Source organism: Prinia subflava, chromosome 4 (genome assembly GCF_021018805.1).
Source record: "Prinia subflava isolate CZ2003 ecotype Zambia chromosome 4, Cam_Psub_1.2, whole genome shotgun sequence".
Taxonomy (NCBI): Eukaryota; Metazoa; Chordata; class Aves; order Passeriformes; family Cisticolidae; genus Prinia; species Prinia subflava.
Genome location: NC_086250.1, coordinates 40943149 through 40966135, shown reverse-complemented (window position 1 = coordinate 40966135; position 22987 = coordinate 40943149). Strand labels below are relative to the sequence as shown.

General features: G+C 38.7%; 1 protein-coding gene across 3 annotated transcripts in view; it reads left to right on the top strand.

Annotated features, from left to right (window-relative positions):
* Window positions 1–22987, top strand: part of SRGAP1 (SLIT-ROBO Rho GTPase activating protein 1) — a 145922-nt gene that overhangs the window by 82272 nt on the left and 40663 nt on the right. For 2 of the 3 annotated variants that reach the window (XM_063396558.1, XM_063396557.1), the window contains exons 4-10: window positions 650–712; window positions 10658–10840; window positions 11229–11357; window positions 18440–18661; window positions 19443–19544; window positions 21213–21410; window positions 21530–21614. In XM_063396558.1, coding sequence (XP_063252628.1) covers window positions 650–712; window positions 10658–10840; window positions 11229–11357; window positions 18440–18661; window positions 19443–19544; window positions 21213–21410; window positions 21530–21614 — 982 coding nt within the window. The remainder of the gene's footprint in view (window positions 1–649; window positions 713–10657; window positions 10841–11228; window positions 11358–18439; window positions 18662–19442; window positions 19545–21212; window positions 21411–21529; window positions 21615–22987) is intronic. The other variant, XM_063396559.1, reaches the window with a different exon arrangement.

Here is a 22987-nt window from a genome sequence, read left to right as displayed (position 1 = left end):
TCAGCGAGACTCCAATTAATACTCTTGTTTTGACATACTTGTTTTGATAATAGCTATTGCTAAGCATTTCTTTTTTTCCTGGGTCAGAATGAAAGTAAAGTCACAGTCCAGAAAAGCTAAACAAAGCTGGTTCAGCAGCCCACACTGTGGAATATTGTGCAGTTGGGTATCTGTTTCAAAGAGGAACAGCAATTATTTCTTGCATAAATATTTAGATAGTTGCATGTGCTGAGAAACAAAGACTATCCTAGAAGTAAAATTGGGCAGGATGTCCCTCTAGAATATCACATTTTGCATGGTTTAGTTTTTGTATATATCATAGCAATTTTAAAACAGTACACAGTTTGTTCTATTGAAAACATTAGTCTTGAACTTTACCCTTTCTGTTGGCACCTAATTTCCTGATGTTTTATGGGAAAAATATCTTAAATTACTTCTGGGTTTCTTTTTAGAAGTCTTCTGTCCAGATGTTATCCGTCTGCCTCTGCATCCCTGAATCACTCTTTTTAGTGCACTGTAATTCAGAATGGTTTTTGTGAGCAACATTGCATTCACTGTCTAGGATGAACAATGAGTATAAATAGCAAGAAACAAATGTATGGTGCAGTTTTTACATACCCTTTTCTAATTTTTTTTCTTTTAATTACAGAGTAAAGAGATTTCATTTCAGCTTCATGAAGACTTAATGAAAGTACTTAACGAGCTTTACACAGTAAGTACAGTTACTTACTTAGCTTATCTTATACAAATTCCATATCAGACTACTTCTGTAAGCTGTAAGGGGACTTTTATCGACTAAGTTACCCCCAGTGGAGTTACTTATTTTGTCTTTTACACAAGCCTAAACAATATTTTTTGAAGATTACTCACTTGTTTAAAATACAAATGCTAATGCTTACAGGATTATTCTTTACTTTCAACCTCTTTTTTCCCCCAGAAAAAAGCCAGTTTATTATAAGTTTTGTTGTTCATTAATGAGACATTTCTACTCAGAGCTTACCAGAGCAAACTTCTATCTTTTCCACCTTGTTTTTGTCCATGCTGCTATGTGCTTAGTTCGACTTGTGGACTACACTCAGTAAAAAATCATAGGTGTTTGCAGATCCAGTGCTGTGCTCTCTGAGTGTTACTTATGTGCCCTTCCCCATCCATGACTGGGATAAATAATGAAAAGAAAAACAGAGGATTATGTTGACTTTCTGTACCATTTAGAGGGGTCAAGAAAAATAACCACCGTGAACATTCTGCAAGCTCCTGCTAATCCCTAGGAAAATCTGAGAGAACTTAGGTCTGAACCTGTTTTCTTGTTTGAAACCCATTTACACAACTTCTTACTGCAAAACAATGTCTCATCTACCTGATAACTATTTCCCCAGCTATTTTCTGAGGGGATATGTTATGAAAAAGAAAAGAAGCAATAATTACCCTTTTTTAAAAACACAGCTGTAGAATTAAGAGGAATTGGTGATATGCATCTTTTATAAAAGCCTGTTGATTCCTGCTTGTTAAGGAAGTTGTACATTTAAATTCTCATTTTTTGTCTGAAGAACTGAAACATATATGCTCCAGTACCCTGCATTACAATCTCTAGACAGCTCTGTTCCCCATCCTCAAGATTTGGATGACCATAAAAAAACCCTTATGATATTGATATCAATAAACATTTGTGAAATTTAGGAAGTTTAGGAAGCTATCAGTGATCACTTCTCCACAGGCAGAGCTCAAACATTACTTTTGTGCATCTTGATGATTTTTCTTTTGACCTAGGGAAAATTGTGCAGCCATCAGTGAATGGGTTGAAGAACATTTGAACTCAAGAACAACTTAGGTGGCAAAAAGGAGATTCAAAGAAAATTAGTCTTGTCTTTTTGCCATGAGTTCTTTTGAATTGTTATGGACACAGATTCCCAAAGCCTTCCTGAACAACCACTTTTTTTTTATTTATTTTTTCTTTGGGATTTTTTTTTTCCTGAAACCAGCATGATTTTGTAGGGTGTGATAGTGCAAAGCCTTCTTGCCTGAGGCCTGTAGTCCGTGGAGTGTTCTGGGATCAGCTTCTGCAAAGCAGCGATAGCCACAGACAGTTCACACAGCTGCAGGGGATCGGCAGCTGCAGGAGCCATGGCACAAGTGGGACTTCAGTGCTGAGTAAGCCCTGAAGCTCAGGCTTGTTTCAATTAAACAGTTGCTTAACTCCAGTGTCTGGCAAGGCTTGGGATAAGTGCCTGTGCTCCCAGGGTAGGGGAATAGTGAAGCATGTGCTGAAGTACTTTTCTGAAGTACCAGTGAAAATCTGCAGGAGCAGACTTTGGTATTTTCACTCTTTTTCTTCACACTAGTGCTATGTCTTCACACTGATTACCGTCAGATGTAATCAGGTATTAACTTCCATATTATGGTTTCCAGTGCGTGCTAATTCCTTTCTCAGAATTTAAGATTTATTTTTTTAAGTGGGAATAATTTTTATGTTATAAAAATTCTGAATTTGTCCACAATTTGAATCAGGCTACTGCTGCAAGATGCTTTCTTGGGATGGAATTTACTTCACCTGATTTTCAGACATCTGCAGTGTAGATAAAAATATCTTAGCATGCTATCTGGGTTCCAGTTAAAGTCCCTGGATATCTAGCATGGGCAGATGAGACCCCTTTAATCAGATGCAGGAATCTGCTTCAGATTAAGTAACCTGTACTGTTAACTTCATTGTCCAGCTTTTCTTTGATTGCAAAGGGTTTGGTCAGCTGTACATATTCACATTTAGATAAATAAAGCCCACACATAATAAAGTGACAATATGGTGCAGAGTAGCACCTGTTTCATTTCTTGCATGTTTAGAAAGGTCATCATCATATCTGTGTATTATATCTGCTCTTATGCACAAAGATAGACCAGTATCTAGACAGATGGGGACCTCATGCACAGGTTTTTAATTCTTTATGACATTTACTGTGTACAGAATAAGATCATAGTGACCTTATCAGAACAAGTATTGACAGTTTTAATCCCCAGCAGCAACATTTCTCAGTCACAAAAAGATGTCATCTTCTTGTTTGTCCCGTTATTTATAGAGGGGGGAAAAGTGAAAAAAAAACCAGTCTTACTATTGTGAGGTAAATCATTTAATCAAAAAAAAAGCAAATTAATTTCAGATCTGTGAATAATATACTAACAGTGAAGTCTCTCCCTAGTACTTAGTTCTGTTTCTTTGAAAGGAAAGGTGCCTTCATGAAGTGTAACTTAAAATATGATGTCATATTGGAACTTAAATATCTCTAAACTCTTTGAGTAAGGACAAATATTGGAGCTTTTAATGTGTATGAAGAAGGTTTAATAATCTGGTTATTTCTTATCATCATGCCTTATCTTACAACAAAGGTCTGTATATTAAGGCCTTTGGCTTGTGCTGTCCTCATTCAAACTACACAGCATGTACAGGATTGTCGAAAAAATAAGAACAGAGGCAAGTGAACCACAACTTCAGAAGATGTTCTCAGAACTAAATAGGCTTATTTTGCTGGAATAATCAGAATTTTGTAAGGGAAACCTTAGTTTCTAGTTTTCCATCTCTTCTATATAAAGGTTTTTTTAAATGTTACATTACATAGTTTTTCTACATGTTTTACGACTAATAAAAATGCACTTTAAAGCTCTGTATTTTCAATTTTCAGTATTTTGTGGATGGATTTTAAAATTAGGACTGAAAACATCATTCTAAAAACAATTGAAGAAGCTTCATTTTGTATCTTTGCGAGTTCAGTAAATTATGACTGGCAAGTACTTTTAACTATGCTGGTTTCTCTGTGGCTGTGCCAGACAATTGGTATTTTCAGCTCTGCAGTGTGCCAGCAGCTGCACTGTTCTCTTACTCCTCTTCTTACCACACTTTCAGCCAGTGCAGGCCAAGAATCAGTCCCATGTTTTAGATAAAAATATTAGCTATAGCAACTACAATGGGGTGTACCTTTTGAGTGAGGGAAGATGGGGAGAGGGGAGCTCAGTTATTTGTGTGGGGTCACAGATAGGAGTTTTTCCTGGCATTTACAGGAAGAAAAGTTGCTCAAACTGAAAGCTTGGAAGAAGTTTGGTTGAATTTTTTTGTGAACTGAATGATTTAGAAATCTTCTTACACGTTGACTTCAAGAGACAACAGATTATTACAATAAATTTATTGCAATACTTATTGCAATAAATCATCTTTGCAACATAGAAAACTCCTCAGTCAAACTCCTATTTCTCTGGGAAGCTAAAATACCTTGCCTTGTGAGATCAAGTACTGGTATATTGCAGTATTATCTGAGTGATGGGGAATGAGAGGAAACAGAAGGTAGGCAGACTCTTGTATTGGAGAGAGGTCTTCACTGGACTTATTTAGGGGTCAGGACATATTCATAAATGTCCTCTAAAGACATTAGGAAGGTCACAAGTTTGCTAAAAATACAGAGCTGTTCAAGTAATAAGGCTGAGGGCAAATGGAGAAAACTGATGCACATCATGAAAGTGTATCTTCATGTTTCCAAATTAATCCTACTGGCATCACACATTTCACAAGCAATGCAAATGTAAAGCTGTCAAAAAAATGAAAAAGTAGGGACAGTCCAAAGCAACTTGGATGTTAAAAAAGACAAGGCTGCTATGCCACTTGCATTTTCCATTGATTTATCTTACTCTTTAAAAATCTTGACTGTTTAATTTCTCAAGCTAGTTGCTTTCAGATTTTCTTCTTTTATTTGCTGAAATAACACAGAATCTGAATTCTCTTTAAAAAGTTAATCTCAGTTTACTGTGGCACATTAGAGATCTGAGAAGGTGAAATCAGTAATCCTGTATTGATAGTGATATATAAGTAACAAATCCTAAAACCACATCAGAGTTCAACTTGGAAGTGAGGGAACAGGATGCTAACAATAGCTCATACTGAGCCTGCTTAACTGCTAGAGGCCACTGGTGTGGTAAAATTGGCATAAGGTTTACTTATTTCTTGTTCAAAGCACTAACTAACCCAGTTTAATGAAACCCTTGCAACTCCACCTTCTGAGAAGAACTCACAGCTTAGCAGAGACAATTCTAAAACACTTCAAACATGATAAATGCATTGGGGATGGGCTACTGTTCCAGGAAATTCCTATTTCCTGACAAACACTATGAAAAAGCTCTTAACTATGCAGTTTTATTATAAAAATAATACATGTTAACACAGTAATTTCAATCTATTTTAACTCCAGAGTTTTCAGTCTTGGTTTGAGTTTTCTAGAGAAGAAGTATGCGTGTAGAGAAGGAAAGCCAGTCCCCTGCTATGGGAACATTCTTCACTTATAGCCCATAGCACTAATTACTGTCTTGTTGATGGATTTGCCTAGATAACAACTGTGGGGTTAAATAAAATAATTATCTAAGGATGTACTCTAGTGTGCCATTCCTCATGATAAATACTATCTTCTGCCTTGAGCCTATTTTCTGAGCTCTTACGAATGATGCTGAAACTTTGGCACACAAATTGAGATGTTTATACTACTAAGTGAACAGTCTGTCACCTACAAATGTGAGAGTACATAGTTAGGGTAGCATAATCTTTTTCATCTGCTTGTAGTCTGACACAGTCATCTGACAAAAATATATCTTTTACATCACTGGATCAGCAGAATAAACCTGCTAAATTAATAGGAGATAAACTCAATATTTCATTTTAGGTACTAGTATGCATTTAACAATGCTAGTTCATGACAAATGTGGCAAATATCATGATGGCAGTTCAGCATCTGCAAAATTACAGCCTTGCTCTCTTTTTTCAGTGCATATTTGATGGCTGATCAATAAGCACTTTGGAGATTAACTAAAGTCGGTTCAGTGATGGATACTCTCACAGGATGGTCTGTCAGTTCAACAGTTTGGTGGACATTTGAGAAGCATTATTACTTGTTTCATGAGATTATTCATAGTTTGAGTAACAGATCTGTGAATCTGTTGCATGTTCACAGATCAGAGGCCTACAAATCTCAGAACTTTTTATGCAATAAAGTCTATTTAGGAAAACCTGTTACTGTTTTTAACAATGTCTAGCAGTCTTAAAAACTCCAAGGCAAAAAGATGACATAGTGTTAAGGGAAAGAATCATATATGCAACTTGGCCTGCAAATTCTAAGCTAATTTGTTGAGGAAGTATGCACTGAAATACTTGGAAGCCAACTGCATAGCTTGTTCCCATTTATTTTTCTATACGTGTCTCTGTAATGCTTTCTCAAATTAAGTTCAGTTGCTGCAATATCAGCTCTTTAAAAAAGCAATGACACATGATGAAAAAGGCTGAAAGCAAAATCATGACAAGGTTTTCCCCAAAGGCTTACAAAATAATGATGTCACTAGTGCATGAGATAAGCACTGCTGTCAACATAACAAACTGGACAGGAATCAGTGTGCATAGGCTGATCGCTGCTCTTTACAGAGTCTGTATTGATTCCTAAGCCAGTGAGGCTTGGGTACGACTGATTCTGACTGATGTCCAGCCCTGTGAATACAGAGAGAGAGCTTCTTTTTAAATTTTACTTACTCAGGAAACCATTTGTACCAAGAACTTGTGCAGAGTTTGTTGTGAGAACGTGGATTTCAAGTAGATGTCTTGGTTCCCCATGAAGGCTATGAGTTCCATGTAGTTCTCCCACAAAACCTGACTTTCAGTCAGTGCAGACTGAGGCACTCTGTGTTTGGTAGCATGTGCTGTAAGCAAGCAGTGAGAGGAAGAAGTACTCCTTGGTGATGTGAAGCTAGTGGAGTCAGTGTGGAGACATTGGTGAGAACAGTGCTACATTTGTACTCCTTCAAGGAGTGCCTCTTTCAAAGGCAAGCTGAAGTGTCAGCCACTGCAGAAGGACACTTAGGCCTAGTCTGCTAGTCTGTTTAAAAACTCCAATGCTTACTGCTTTTGGCAAGCAGAACAAATCCTTGTTTCACCACTTAGGCGCTTTGAGATGCAGTCAGAAAACTCTGAGATATATTTGACACAGAATCACAGAAGATGCTGAGTTGGAATGGACCCACAAGGATCATTGAATCCAGCTCCTGGCCCTGCAAAAGACCATCCCCAAGAGTGATGTCGTGTGCCCAAGAGTGTTGTCCAAACACTTCTTGAACACAGGCAGGCTTGGTGTTGTGACCACTTCTCTGGGGAGTCTGTTCAAGGCCCAGCCACCCACAGGGTGAAGAACCCTTTTCTAATATCCAACTTTAACTTCCCCTGACAACTTCAGGCCATTCCCCTTGTGACCTGACACTGGTCACCACAGAGAAGGAATCAGTGTCTGCCCCTCATGAAGAAGTTGCAGCCAGCAATGATCTCTCCCCTCAATCTCCTTTTCTTCAGGCTGAACAAACCAAGTGACCTCAGCCACTCCTCATACAGCTTCTCCTCAAGGCCCTTCGCCATCTTTTATGCCCTCCTTTGGGCACTCACCATTAGCTTTATATCCATTTTCTATTGTGGCTCCCAAAACTGCACACAGCACTCAAGGTGAGGCTGTCCCCTCCCTTGCCCAGCTGTGATGCTGTGCCTGATGCCCCCCACGACAGGGCTGGCCCTCCTGGCTGCCAGGGCACTGCTGGCTCAGATTCAACTTTCCCTAGAGCAGGACCCCCAGGTCCCTTTCCACAGTGCTGCTGTCCAGCCTCTGATTTCCCAGCCTGTCCATACATCCAGGGTTGCCCCATCCCGGGTGCAGAGTCCCAACACTTTTCCTTTGATGGACTTCAGGAGGTTGGTGATTGCCCAATTCTCTTAATTTGTCAAGGTCTCTCTGCAGTGCCTCCCTGCTTTGGAGGGAGTCAGCAGCTCCTCCCTTGTATCACCTGTGAACTTGCTTAGTATCCCTTCTAGTCATGCATCCAGGTCATTAATGAAGATGTTGAAGACCACAGGACCTAAGATAGCCCTGCAGAATCACACTAGTGACAGATCACCAGTCTGATGTTACTCCATTTACTGTCACTGTGCCCAACCACTGGGCCAGTTGCTCACCTGTCACATGACGTGTTTATCCAGCTGTGTGCTGGACATTTTATCCAGAAGTATACTCTGAGAGACAGTATTGAAAGATCTACTGAAATCCAAGTTTACATCAACTGGCTTCACTTGGTCAGCTAGGTGGGTTACCTTGCCATAAAAGGAAATCAAGTTTGATCAACAGGACTTCCCTCTCACGAAGCTGTGCCTGGCTCTGACCAGTGACTGTGTGGTCTTTCAGGTATTATTCAATACCTCCCAGAGTAATCTTCATAGCTTTACCAGGCACTGAAGTGAGATTGACAGACCTGTAGTTTTCACGGTCTTCCTCCTTGCCTTTCTTGGAAATTGGGGCAACATTTGCCAGCTCCCAGTCAGCCTGGACTTCGCCAATTCCCAAGACGACTCAAAAACTGAGAATGAGGTTTTGTGATGTCATCAGCCAGCTCTTGGACAACTCTTCAGTTAATTCCATCAGGGCCCACAGCTCCCACTGCAGGCAGAGTACAAAAGAAAATAACTTCTCTAGGTGTTAAGACACGAGTTAGTCTTGTCCACCAACAAAGTCTCTAGAGATGACACAGAAGAAAAGATTAAAAACAAAAGCAAACACCTCTAGCTTTAAAGAAACACTTAAAATATTTGAATAGAAAGGCCAAAAGAAAATGACACAACCTTGCTTTTAATTTCCTTTCCCTGTCATTTTTAATAAGAGCCGTATCACTTTCTGTGCTTCTCTGTTTTATTATATAAACCATTTCTTTTAAAAGTCCATTTCTTCTCTTTGCAGTAATTTTTTTGTTTCCATGTGGCTGGGTGAGTTAAGCTCCCTGGGTACTGATTATCGATAACTTTAAGAGTGCTTTTGGAATAGTCCAGGATATAGGACACTGAACATGCTATTTGGTTAAACTGGGAACTTTATAACTATACCCCAGCCCTGTGGGCTTGCCTTCTCTTCCTAACCCATCTTTGTCCATCTCTGGGGTTTTTTTCTGCCTCATCTGTGCAGATGTGAAGTGGTGGGGCAGCAGCTGTTCCTAGTGAGTGTAGGTGATGTTTGGAAGGGAGCTCTGCACTCTGCTCAGGCCTTGGAGCACAGGGTGCTATAGGGGAGCAGCAGCAGTAACACTAAGTCCTGCTCCAGGCACCTTGGTTTTTTTCACCACACAGCTGGAAGCATATGTTTCTTAAAAACAGGGCCACTTTTTAGTGCTTGTCTCCAACTGTTTTACCTTACTACAGGAAGCTGGTGAAGAGTTGCTTGTTTCATTTTTGATACCAGTGGCATCACTCTTAAGTAGTGGCATACACAGTTATGGTATATAACATTGTTATACATTGTTATGCAAAATTGAATCTCTATGAAAGTGCCTGTCTTTCTGTTGTGCAAGACTTGAAGTAAGCATCAGTTCAGCCACCCACTGGGATGGTGTGCAGTTGGTTTGAGTTGCTCCAAGCTAAGATGTGCTGTAGTGGGTTTGCAATATCTAGCTGTAGTGTTCTCTGTTTTGCCACTCTATGGATGCTCCTTAGGCTGGCCTAACTACTCAGTTACAAAAAGTACACACTCCCAAGGGAATATTTCAAGGCAGTTTCCCAAAACTGTGTGTCTGCTCCATGGGTCACACAAGCAGCTGGTTTGGTTCCTCCCTGCCTGTGTGCCCTTCCAGATGTGAATGGTTTGCATGGCCTCCACCCAAGGATAACATCCGCTGGTGAGAGCTCTGGCACCCTTTAGAAGAAGAGGAGAGGCCTCTGGCTGCCTGAGGATGCCTTCCTACTTTGTTCAGTGATCTAAACTTAAGACAACAAAGAAACAAACAACAACAAAAGACAGGGAAAGGCAGAGAGATGCTTCCCTTGGTGGAAGTGGGCAGAGACAGCCCTACCCACCAGAGGTGGAGGGTTGGTGATTGATTGCTGTCCACTAGGCAGCATTTAGGCTGAGGATTTTCTTGCTTGAAGAAGAAAGAGAGGAGTACTGGGCTAAACCAGTCCCTTTTCCTCTTTGTGGCCTGTGCAAGCATGTATTTGCATACTGGCAACCCAGGCTCTCTCATCTGCAGACCCAGCACGTGTGTAGAGGAAAGATGCCTTTGGGTCTATGGGGAAAACATTTTCACAACTTACATGTCAGGCAGCTCCTTCAGTTGTCACCTGATTTTACACTGGGCCCAGTCTGATGGCTGTGCAGTGGGCAGACACTTCTTTACAGGCCAGGACAGCCATCCAGCAATCCGGGCATTTGCTCCTAGGCCAAGGCTTCCCATTCCCTCTCCTTCCTTCCCCTTTCCTCAGTGCTGAAGGGATCCTTTTGCTTTCAAACATTCAGTGTCACAGCCAAGCTGTTGGACTTAGCCCAGAAGATAATTATATAGATTTGACACAGATTTAGTTTTGTTGTTCATTATTTTAGATTTTCACTTGAAGACAAGAATCCTGAAAGTTAGTAAGAATGTTTTTTTTATATATTCCAAATATTCCCTATTTGGAATACTGTTAAATAAATCAGAAAAGAAAAATGCAACCTCAGTCTCTGCTGGCAAAGAAACGTAAGATCCATGTTTTTAAGTCAACCTTCTGCTCAAAGACTCTGTGATTTTTCTGTGGATACCTTTATATTTTCATTTTCTCCAATTCTCCCTTGACTCTTGACTTTTGCAGGTCATGAAAACATACCACATGTATCATGCAGAGAGCATCAGTGCAGAAAGCAAACTGAAGGAGGCAGAGAAGCAAGAAGAAAAACAGATTGGGAGGTCAGGAGACCCTGTTTTTCATATTCGACTAGAAGAAAGGCACCAGAGACGGAGCTCTGTGAAAAAGATTGAAAAAATGAAGGAAAAAGTAAATAGTCCTTTTATTTAGCTTAATCTGAAATAAATTCAGTGCATTTCTAACATTCTTTGCATGATATTAGACAGAGAAGTCCAGCTGGGAAATAAAATTAAGCAAGGTACACATAATAAATTAGCAGTGGGTTATAGATAACTTGACATAATTTCAGTTCAGAGAGGGGAATGCTTCATTCCCAGTATAATTCTTAATACAAAGTTTGTCACATTTGAAACAAAATACTAAATTTTCACTTTGTATTATATTTGTTGTATGTATAACAGGCTGGAAATTAAGATTCTTCCTTGTTACTAGGATTGTGTGCTTGAATTGTTACCATTTCTACTGCATACCGAAAATGAAGTAATTAAAATACGTTAATATGCAATGTCTTTCCTAGCGTCAAGCCAAATATTCTGAAAACAAGCTGAAATCTATTAAGGCCCGTAACGAATACCTGCTCACCCTTGAAGCAACTAATGCTTCTGTTTTCAAGTATTATATTCACGACCTTTCGGATTTAATCGATGTAAGTATCGGCACATCTGTATTTATGTTTATTCTGTTCAGTAGTAACACTTTTTTTCAGTTTTAAAGGGACTGTATTAATCATATGGATTGCCTACCGTACTCTTGCTATTTATAATGTATGATACAATCAGAAGTTCTTCCCTGATTTCCACAAAATAAAGTGGCAGTAAGATGCTGAACCCATTCCTTTAAAGTTCTAACATTGTGTTTGCTCCCCATGTGTCAGTAGAAAATACGACGTTTCCATTATGTACGATCTCTGGGATCTAAATATTTTTACAAGATAAGCTTAAATGGTCATCTAATGGTATTTAATTCAAAAGAAGCAATTTCTTCCATGTTTTCAAAATTCTTTAGTTTAATTCATTTAGTCATGGAATCATACATACAGTGGCTTCTTACTCTTACTTCATGCAGTTTGAAGAGTAGAAGCAATCAATCCTGTACTCCATATTGTCAGCACACTTGTTACTTATTTTCAGTAAGTTGTATGAGAACATCCTAGAAGAATGAGGTTATACACTAATGTTGACGTGTGCCAGCATTTAATCTCCTGTGTTACTGACATTTTGACATGATGCAGAGGGAGCATCCTGCACCCTTACCACATCCCCCCCCATTTGTAAGCTGACTTTTTATGTGATAGAGAAAATACAGAGACAGCAAACATAAGCCCCAGAACATTCATTCACTACCAATGTGGGGTTAAATAGCTTAGTGGGTCCACCTCTGTGGTCCATTTAAAATTCTAGGTATTTGAATATGCTTGCTAATGCAGCAGTAACATATGTCACTTACAATAGTAAACAACATCCTTATACAGCTCTGGTTTCTCATATAGAATAAATTAATACAGAATTTGTCAAGAAGTGTCTCATTTCTACTGACTCAAGAAGCAAAGCTTCACAGAGAAAGGGAAAAATGGCTTCTTGAGATTAACGCACTAAAATAGCTTCATATATGTGTTTTATTATATGTCATATAAATATTGATAGTCAGTTTTCTTTGTAATTTCTAGTTTTTCTATAATTTATAAAATCTTGCCTGATTTGTTACAACTTTTCCCTTTCAAATGGTTTTGCTTCATTGCTTTCTTTCTTTCCTATAAAAGATGGCAATGAATCTTTTTTGTGTTTTCAGTATTTTTTCTGTCTCTATTTCAACATCTCTTTTATTCCTTTCCTAGTTGCTACTGCGTGTTTACTCCTGATTTCTTGTGTTTTATTCTGTGGCCTGTGCTTGTCTAATCTGTATCCATGCACTTGTACAACCTGCTCCACCCATCCAGGCTGACCAGGCAATGAAATACCAGGACCTATAGGTGGATGGTTAGAAAGCAAAGGAGCTGTTTACCTGCTGGGGTAGCCCCCAAGTGTGAAGCTGACCCTAGCTAGCGGATGATTTTCCTGTTACTGCTTAAAGGATGATGGGTTTTTGGTCAGGAGTAAGGGCATGTCTCATACATATGAACTTCAAGAGTTCTTCTTGGATTCTGGAAGGAAGGAAAGGTCCCTTTCATTTTGTTTCCAGCACCCTCACCCCTTCAGAAGCTGGATAGATGCTCATTTGGTCACCTCTGCTGCCTTCTCATTCAGAGTTAACATTTTTAAGAGAATGTCTCCAGTGTGTGTTTCTACTTCAAAACTTTATCAGATTGGAAAATGCATCTGATTCTTATCCACTTCAGTGATCCCACAGAGGTTTCTGTAGCAGTGAAAACTGAAGGGAGGAACCACAAGCCTGGAGCTTTACAAAGAATTGTGAGGGGAGAAGTGAAGCTTTTCTGTCCATACACACACAGAGCCAACACTCATTGGAGTTAGTGTATGTAAAGGTATTTACACAACCATGAAGACTAGAGCTTCCTAACTGCTAGTCTTTAATAAAAATATACATTCTATAATATTTAATAATGCAGAAAAACTGTATCTACTCTGCCTGTCCTTTTGAAAGCTGTGGACCAATGTCCACAATAACATTCTTTTGGCAAAATGGCTTGAGAAATTACTCTTCTCTAAGGAATTTAAATGGAAAGTCTAGCTGCCCTTTGCATCACTGTTTTCTAAGAGTCAGCTGTAAACATGTGCAACCAGAATTTGCTTCAGAGCTAATTTAAATCAATTGTGAACTTGTTTAAATGAAGTGTCTTTTAGACATTTGTATTTAATCAGAGTATGCTGTGAAAGCATTGGTATTTAGACAGAGTATTTGCCACTTGACAAAGGAAACTCTTTTTTGTAAATGCAAGCATCTTGGCAAGGTTTTGGAGTTATATCATTGGAATGTGAGACATGATTCCCAGTGGCCATATGTTGCAACAGTACAGACTATCTCATTCTGTAAATCTGTTAATGTCATGGTACAATTTGGAGTTTTCAGAGCAGTGGTGTCCATTTCATTCTTTGCCCTCTCTATTTTGTCCCACTTTGCTTGCCTATGTGTGCTTCCCTGAACTCTCACTCATTGCATGTACAGAAGGGTATTACCTCTCCTCTGTGCCTGAATTCCTGCTAACATGGAAGAATTTAGATCTCCCCAAGCTGTTGGTGTTGCCCATAAATGAAATGGAATGTTTTCCTATGTTAGTGAAAAATATATCTAATGAAAACGGGACAAATACATGCCATAATGTAGTCAACTGCTCCATAATTTTTTTAACAAGGTTGGGGAAGATAGTGGAACTACACATTTTTACCAAAAAAAACCCCAACAACAAACCACCAAAACCCCAAACAAACAAACAAACAAACCCCAAAACAAACAAACAAAAAAAACCCACCAAAACCACACCTATTTTTCATTTGGATTCCACTGCATTTTCCATATATGAGGCTTATATGTAAAATCCTACATTACTATTCCGCATCTGAACTCAGTCTGAACTGTTCAACTCTGTCATTTCATTAACAGAGCTCAGGGCTTCTGACTTAAAATTTTGATGTGTTGCTCGTTTTAAGCTCTTGTGATAAAAGCAATATAAAAATTTTGCTGGAGTCTTAGCTGGATGATTTAATGCATTTAGTGAGCTGAGGGATGAGACCAACATTTGCAAAGAAGCAGAGAGATAAACAGGATTTGATATGCACAGTATATTTCTGTCCTCTGCATATTGTATTAGAGGAATTTGAATTTTCTGTTAAACATTTCTTCTCTGCTGACTACAGTGGGATCTAGTTCAAGTGCAGGAAAGATGTAGGTTTTTTCTTTATTTGTACCTGTAAAAAACCAGTAAAGATTAGCTGAATTAAATACACTTTACCTAGTATCTAGAATTTTTTGAAGATTCTGATTTTCAGAGGAACAACAGACTATACACTGCTGCTAATCTGACTGTTAGTGCCAGCATCTGTCCATATGGCACATACTTTTACTCATTTACATTCATTAAATTTGTCTCGGTATAAGAGGAAGGTAAGGACCTTTTTTCAGATTCACCGTACATTTTTATGATCTGAAGATAACTACTAGGAAATAATGATCAAAACAACTTTACTGTAGTTCTGCTGCTGAAATAAATAAAATATTAATGTGTTGGTCTTTCCTAAAGTGGAGTTTCTGAATCTCTAATTGCGGTATGCATGCTTTGGATCGTAAAAAAGTTAAGGAACATTTAGCTATTATGAACTTAATTTATTCTGTAAAGGTTCTTTATTAATCATTCATAAAACCAAGTTTAAAACTAAGGTAAAGTGTGTGCAGCTCACAATCTTTATTACATAAGTCCTCATAAATATGTTATGTACACTTAGATCCCTTTGCTTTGAACGTGGATGTCTGTGTAACAGAATACTTAGAAAGTGACTTACTCAAGAGATGAAGGCTTTTTTTATGAATTCCTCTCTCCATTGACATTAGAATTTTATTACTATTCCTGAAACAAAATTGAATTAAATAAGAGCAGCTTGGTTTGGTTGAAACTCTGTGCTAAGCACTGCAGTTTGTTTTATTCAAGCCTAAATATACTCTGGGGTACAATAAAAGCAGTAAATGCTCTTGAGACTCCTTCAGATTTAATTTCAAATAAGAATAAAATGCAAATTACAAAATTAATTTTTCACACATATCTCAAATGCATCCCTCATCCCCCTTCACTTTGCCCAACCAAAAGACTTTATGAATCCAGGAATGCAAACAACCCCATAGTCTTATTCAAACAACCTCATTCTCTTCTTTTTCATCTTCTTGTCTTACTGCACCAAGGGACATCTCATCTCTCTAGCCCACAGACAGGGAGCAGAATCTGTAGGTGGATATCCAGCCTGGCTGGACCCTTGCTGTGCTGACTGGTGAACCTCTGAGGCTCGTGCTTATTTTGGCTAACAGTGTGGTTGCTCACTTGAACTTGTCTTGAGGACTAGACATCTTCTGGAAGACTAGAAGTCTTTCCGCAAATCCACACAGATTTCCACACAGATTTTTCCTGAAAATCAGGCAAATCTGTGTGCATGTGTGTGTGTATAGACAACTCTTTTCTGAACCATCTTTCCAGCAGATGAAAACAGTACATTTCTTTCTAGGTAACCAAGATACTATGACAGAGCTGTTTCCCAGTTATGATCTGTGTCTTCAGATTCTGGGGAAAGTGGGCTATGGCCTGGCACAACTAAGAGTTGTGATGTCTGAGTGTTTAGTTTTGCTTTAAAAAAAACAACTTCCCTCATACAAATTCTATTTTTACGTAAGTAATTGAAGCAAAATTTCAAATTCAGATGTTTTTAGTTCCATTCAAAGAGACACTTGTGATAAAGCATTAGTTCAGGATCTGAATTTAATTTTTGTTCTCCCTGCTGGCATTGGCATTGCAAGAAAATGCCTTAGCCTGGCAGGATACTCTGCTTCACTTGAAAAATCCTCTTCTTGTCTGAGAGGTTGTATTTGTTGCCTTGTTCAGCTGTCATCACTTGCCAAAGATGGTCATGGTGATAGTGACTGAGTAGATTAAGGGTTAAACAATGAAGTTGTGTCACAGCATAAAGGCTGCAATCTTACATTCCAGTTTGCAAAAAGCTGCATCAGAAACCCGCACAGCTCTAACTGTAAATCAATAAGCTTTCTAGTAATACTCGGATTAATCCACTAGAGCCAAAATTCAGGCTGTAGTTTTATAACACATGGGTAGTTGGCAATGCTAAACCTGGCATTGCCCTCTATTTCTAATTCCTTTTCAGTTTAATCTTCCATGAGGTCTCTCTGAAACTAATGCACATGAAATAAAACAGCTGTCCCAATTCACTTTCTTATCAGGACTTTTAGTCTGTCTTTTTCATCCAAGATAGTGAATTAAATATGAGATCTGATTTGACATAGAACAAGAGAAAAACACTAAGAGACTTTTCCTTTTAGAAACAGTATTTTTGAGGCTGGTGTTCTTTGCAATATGGATGCACTTTAGTATAAAAGTTGAGGGGCTGTTTTTGAAAGTGTAACACAAATTTCCATTTTATAAATGCAAAAGAGAGAGGTTAACATATGGGTGTCTGATTGAACATGACATCTTTTTCATTTTCTTTGAATGGTTCAGCATCTGGTTTTTCAGAGAGCCCCTGTCCCATCTGCAGTCACTATCTGGAGTACTTGCCAGGAGTGGTAACAGTCTTTCTGGAAGCTTTGTTCTGCATAAAACAGCACTCTGTTAGATTTCAGAGAGCAGCTTCATCACAACTCATTGCCTGACCTAAGTCAAGGTGTGAAGTGTTTCATTCCCTTTTATTCATCAGTGAAGTGTTCCATTCCCTTCTACACACAGGTTTTGGTATGGTAAATAGGTTGAAAGCTCTTTCCTGTATAGTGGTTACAACTGTATGTCCGTCTCCCTCTCCATCTATTTCTCTCCTTTTTCAAATAAGTGAGAGGAAAGGGAGGGGGATGTGATCCCTTGAGTCCTGTGGGGTTTGTAATAGCTGTAGGGAGGTACTCATATAAACAGTGCATGTATGCGTGTAGGGTACAGTGGACTGAATTCAGATTGCTTCTTTACCCGGCCCCAGAGTTACCCTGTGAGTCCTGCAGGGCTGGGTGACTTTGGGCTGTGCGTGGGTGGCAAGGAGGAGTGCCTGGGGACTGAGGGGTGCCCTAGAGCAGAGTGCCCTGACTGCTCTGGCCAGGCCTTAGCCTCTGCCTGGGCAGATCTCCCCGCTTTGGATAAGGAGCACTGCTCTGTATGCAGCCGTGAGCGAACTGATGTGCCACTGTTGAGGGGACATCTCCCCTTACCTGGAGGCTCACTGACCAGAGACTGAGGGTATTTACTGTACAGTGTAGGGAAACAATCAGTTGATACGCTACTGCTGTGCCACTTTTCAAGTATATTCAGCTGTTCTCTAAAATATTAACAAAACATGAATAATGCAAACTGAGGATGTTTAAAATTCAAGAACAAACACAACTTTATGTTTTACCAATTAGGTTTCAATTGCATTCCCTTTTGTAGAAAGAAAAAGACATAAATTATGAACTTTCTGCATTTAGTAACGTGATGTACATTGCTGGCTCTGTATGAGCATAGTAAACAAGGTGTTTACATTAAATACATTTTCATGATCAGGGGAAAAGATGTTAAACCCTTGGTTTTGTATCAAAAAGTATTTTAGATGGATTCCTTATGCTCAAGGTGTTTGTGGAGGTTTTTGTTTGGGCACAGACATGGTAAATAGGAATTGCTTCAAGTTCACTTTGCTGCTGTCATTAACTTATATGATAGTTATGTTAGGGTGTGTTTAAATAGGTGATTCAGGGCTTACAGATGCTATTGATACTGAAAAGCTCACTTGTGTGTCGAGTCCCAGTCTTTATTGATATAAATACAGTGCCTGCACTTCTGTATCTGGTAAGCAGACTGTCACACATGTACACTTGATCTCTTCTAAAACTGTCCATTAATCTTTGCAACAGATTGAGGATTCTAAATACTTGCTATCTTAACCCCAGCAGTGTATTTTAATTTAGAACATACTGTGTTAAATACTTCAAAGATGGAAAAATTTCAGGACAGAAAATTTTAGTGACAGTTTCAGGATTGTGATATTAGAATTACATTCTTCCGTTTAAATTTGTTTTCTTTTCCCTTTGTTGTTTTTTTAGTGTTGTGATCTTGGATACCATGCTAGTCTGAACAGAGCCCTAAGAACATACCTTTCTGCAGAGTATAACCTTGAAACTTCCAGGCATGAGGGATTAGACATCATTGAAAATGCAGTTGACAGCTTGGAGCCACGCAGTGACAAGCAGAGATTCATGGAAATGTACCCCACTGCTTTTTGTCCACCAATGAAATTTGAGTTCCAGTCTCATATGGGTGATGAGGTCTGTACACTGACAAGTATCCCCACAGTGACTGTTTCTGTATACCAGGATAGAGAATATATAATTTACCAAATGGTTTTACAAAGAGTTTGATAAAAGCTACCCAAAAGTCAGTGGATAACCAATAACATTTTGCAAAACTTGCAGCACTGTCTGTTGTTTCAAAGTTCTCATGGAAAAACTTTAAGTGTTACTATATTCTGTATCACTAATAATGACATTGCTATAAATTTGCTGGCCTGTGCTCAGCCCAACACCAGTGTAAGCAGTGACTTTATGTCTTTACTGCCTGCATCACTCAGAGTTTGTGGATGCTATTTGAGAGCAGCTACAGAGCAGCTCCAAATTATTGATGCTGCAGTGCAGCCTTTTCCACTTCTTCCCCCATTTTATCATCTGGAGATTTCAAGCATCCTGGGTACCCCAGGTGTGCCCTGTTCTGCTACACCAAAGACCAGTAGTAAAGCAGAATTCAAAATCACACATGTACATCTTTTTTTCTGAAGGTAACTCCAGTGTTTGCATTTCTGTGTGATACAAAAGCAACAAAAAGCAGACATACAAAAAGGCTGTGCTCTTTATTCATAAGCTGTAGCACATACTTCCACACCTTATAACACATAAATACTTTAAATTTAGATGGGCACATTTTATTATCTGCTTTATTAAGTTTTAATAGTTTTGGTAGGAATTCACCTAGTTTTGAGAAGAACAGCCAAAGACTATTGACTGGTTTTTTAAATTACTTGCATCTTACAGCTTTTTCTTGATTCTTTATTAGGTTTGCCAGGTCACTGCCCAGCAACCTGTGCAAGCAGAGCTTATGCTTAGGTATCAACAACTACAGTCACGATTGGCTACACTCAAAATTGAAAATGAGGAGGTAAGACCTATGTCTACAAGGGCTAAGCATTGAACATAATTTTCAGGAAAGTGCAGTGTTTTCTACCTGCCAAAAGCATGTAAACGACCCTGAAGTGGCTCCAATCTGTATAAGTGGCTTTAATTTTAAAAATCAAATACTGGCACATATGCTAAGGTAGATCCTCACCTGCTTTACAGAGGTTTGGAAATGCTTCGTCTTTTACCTGTCCATACATTCACATTATGGAGTTCCACCTTCTGCAGATGCTTCAGTGTAAACTTGTTAGAGCACACATTTTTAAAGTCTTGTGACAGAAAGCCACTGAGAACAGTTATTGTTTTCTGTGACCACCCTCTGTCCAGTCCTTAACTTGTTACTTCTGTAGTACAAAGGAATTTGAACTGTCTTTTGTGATAACTGAGTCAGGATCTCTTATGCTCTCAGCTACAGCTATTTATAAACATGACTAATGAATGCCTATGAAGGCAACAGTTCACCTTGCAAAATAAAATGCATGCTGTTCTCCTTCCTCTGCTTTGGCAGTGGAAATAAAATGCACTTTTATCAAAGTTAAGGCAATGTTAAAATCTTTTTAGTTTAAATGAGAATTTGTTCCTAAAGGAAAGCATAGAAATAATTTGATTTCTTCATGTACTTTACTGATAAGTTTTCAGGATGCCAGTTTTTCTTGTTCTAGTTTGTATGTTGAATGTCTAGACCAAAGTATTAATGTCCATGAGACATATACAGTAATATTAAAAAAAGCTAAAACACTTGCATTCAGGAAGTCTAAGGTTCAAAACACAGGAGGAGAAAGATTATTTCTTTCAGTGAAATGAAGTGCAAGGGCATAGGGAGAGAAATCACATTTGACAGGCATGGAAAGGATATTTGCCTATATTGGAGTTGTGTGTAGAAGTGTCTGTGATTTGGTTGACTCTACTAGAGACTCTATCTGAAGCAAAATTGGGAAGTAAATCACATCCTTGTGAATCTTCCCAGTTACTTTATTGCACTGTGGAAACTTCATCCCTTGTCCACAGCATCCATGCCTGGGTTTCCACTCTGAGCAGTGGTGCTCCATGGGTCATTGGAAGGGCTGGGAGCCTGGTGTAAATTTTTCTTTCTCAAGCCCTCTCTGTCAGCGATGTAGTCCATTTCTGCAGTCTAAGCATCACTGTGCCCTCATGCTAGCACTGCACAGTACAGGGTCACAGATTTTATTCTTGGAAGATCTCATTGTTCTGGCCAGATCCAGATCCCTGGATGTACATGTTCAATATACCACACTGACCACATTTAGGAGAGCTGACTCTCCAAAATCATTGTCTGTTGCTTCCCAGATTAGGGACCTTAATCAAATCACATCACATTTCAATTCCAATTTCAGACAAATGCTTGAGTGCACAACAAAGGCAACACAAGAGTACATCTGTTTTTGTCAGTTAGACCATGTAAAGTAGAGAACTAGATAGGATACCTAGATGTTACATCTGTTAATGTTAATAGATAGGATGACTAGATGTTACATAGATATTTGTTATAGCACACCTAACTTTTCAGATTTACACACCAGTTTGTTTGGGGGAGTGTGCCAGAGAGTTACTGTAAGTAATGAGCTTCCCTTCTAAGCTGTTCCTATACATATTTATCTGGCATTTGGCAAACTCTGCTTTTTAATACCAGGTTAAGAAAACAACAGAGGCTACCCTGCAGACAATACAAGATATGGTCACCATTGAAGATTATGATGTATCAGAGTGTTTCCAGCACAGTCGCTCAACGGAGTCTGTGAAGTCAACAGTCTCTGAGACATACTTGAGTAAGCCTAGCATTGCAAAAAGAAGAGCTAACCAGCAGGAAACAGAGCAATTCTATTTCATGGTATGTTGGTTGCTTCCTCATTCATGTGATGCAGACCAAGCACCTGAAGTAAACATTATCCAGAAGTTCCTGGAATTTATGTGTCACGCATAGTAATAGATTCATCTGCATCTCTACAGAAATTCAGAGAATATCTGGAAGGTAGTAATCTCATCACAAAACTTCAAGCAAAACATGACTTGCTGCAGAGGACGCTCGGAGAAGGTAAATATCATACAATAAAATGAAAAGTGATTCCAATCTATACAGTGAACCTACTGAAATGCCAAAGATACACAGGGAAAAAAAAATACAAAACTTTAAACTTGATTGTCAAATAAACATAGATTTTGTTTTTACTAGTCAGTTTTAGTGCAGTGGTAAGAGTACAAACAATCAATTATTTTTATTTCTTCAGCACATACTGATTGCCACTGCACAGATGTTTAAACAAATTACTCTATTTGGCAACAGAACTATTGAATGAAAAATCTCACGTCTCAAAGGAGAGCAACATAGTCAGTGCAGGTTGGTTTAGGAGCAGTGACAAATGTACTGCTTCTCCATCCTACCAATTTTCTGTTGACTTGAGGGGTTTTTAAGACTTGGGGGAGAGTGATCTTTTTAACATACAGAATTATCCAGGATGCATCTCATACAATGGACTCACTAGTACAGCATTTCTGACACATGAGCACTAATATCCTTCCTGCAGCCTAAGAACTCAGTGGAGCATTTATCAAAGGTAAAAGGTAAAAGGAAATTCTGACCTCACTAATGTCAGTAGTGAGTTTCTTACAGACTTAATTTAGTGTTGTTTTATACAAAGTATTTGCATATTGTAAGCTTAAGTGAGTGAAAACTTCATTAATAGCTCTATACCTGTTGATTATCATTGTTGCACATAAAACTACTCCATTATAAATTACAGTAGAAGAGAATTATCCATTGTCCTGAACACTCTCCACAGTTTTTAAAAAGTACATCTTAAAATCTACAAGTCAGCAGAAGTAAAGATCAAATGAAGTAAAGCTGAATTAAGGCAGTAATGAATCACACACCATGCACAGCTCCAGCCTATCTCTTACCAGCCCTCCAACAGACGCTTCCTTATGCACCAAAGGGAAAAGGGGAATTGCAGTACAAACCTGGACTGGACACACAGAGTGGAAAAGACTGGAGAGGAAGTGAGATTACACCACAAAGAATAAAAATCCTCTCCTGGAAGTTAAAGACTGTGATTTAAAGTTTAGACTCAAGAAAGGAAACGTGTTTGCCCAAATAATGACTCTAGATGATGTGTTGACTTATTTTCTTTTTACTGCCAAGTATATGTTGTTAATCACATCTTTTCTTACTTTTAGTACAAAAGCCCAGATCCCCAAATCCCGTGGAGATGCCTGAACAGCTATTAGCAGTTCAGTGGCTGTAACCCAAACAAAGCCCCTATCCAGGGAGTGACTGAGGTTGGGCATAGGATAAAAGCAGCATTCTCTTTCAAAACTGAACTGTAGGAGATGATAGCTGGTTTTAGACAGCTACCTATGTTATCTTCTTTCTCATGAAAGCTTTCATTTAATATATTTTTATTATTTTTA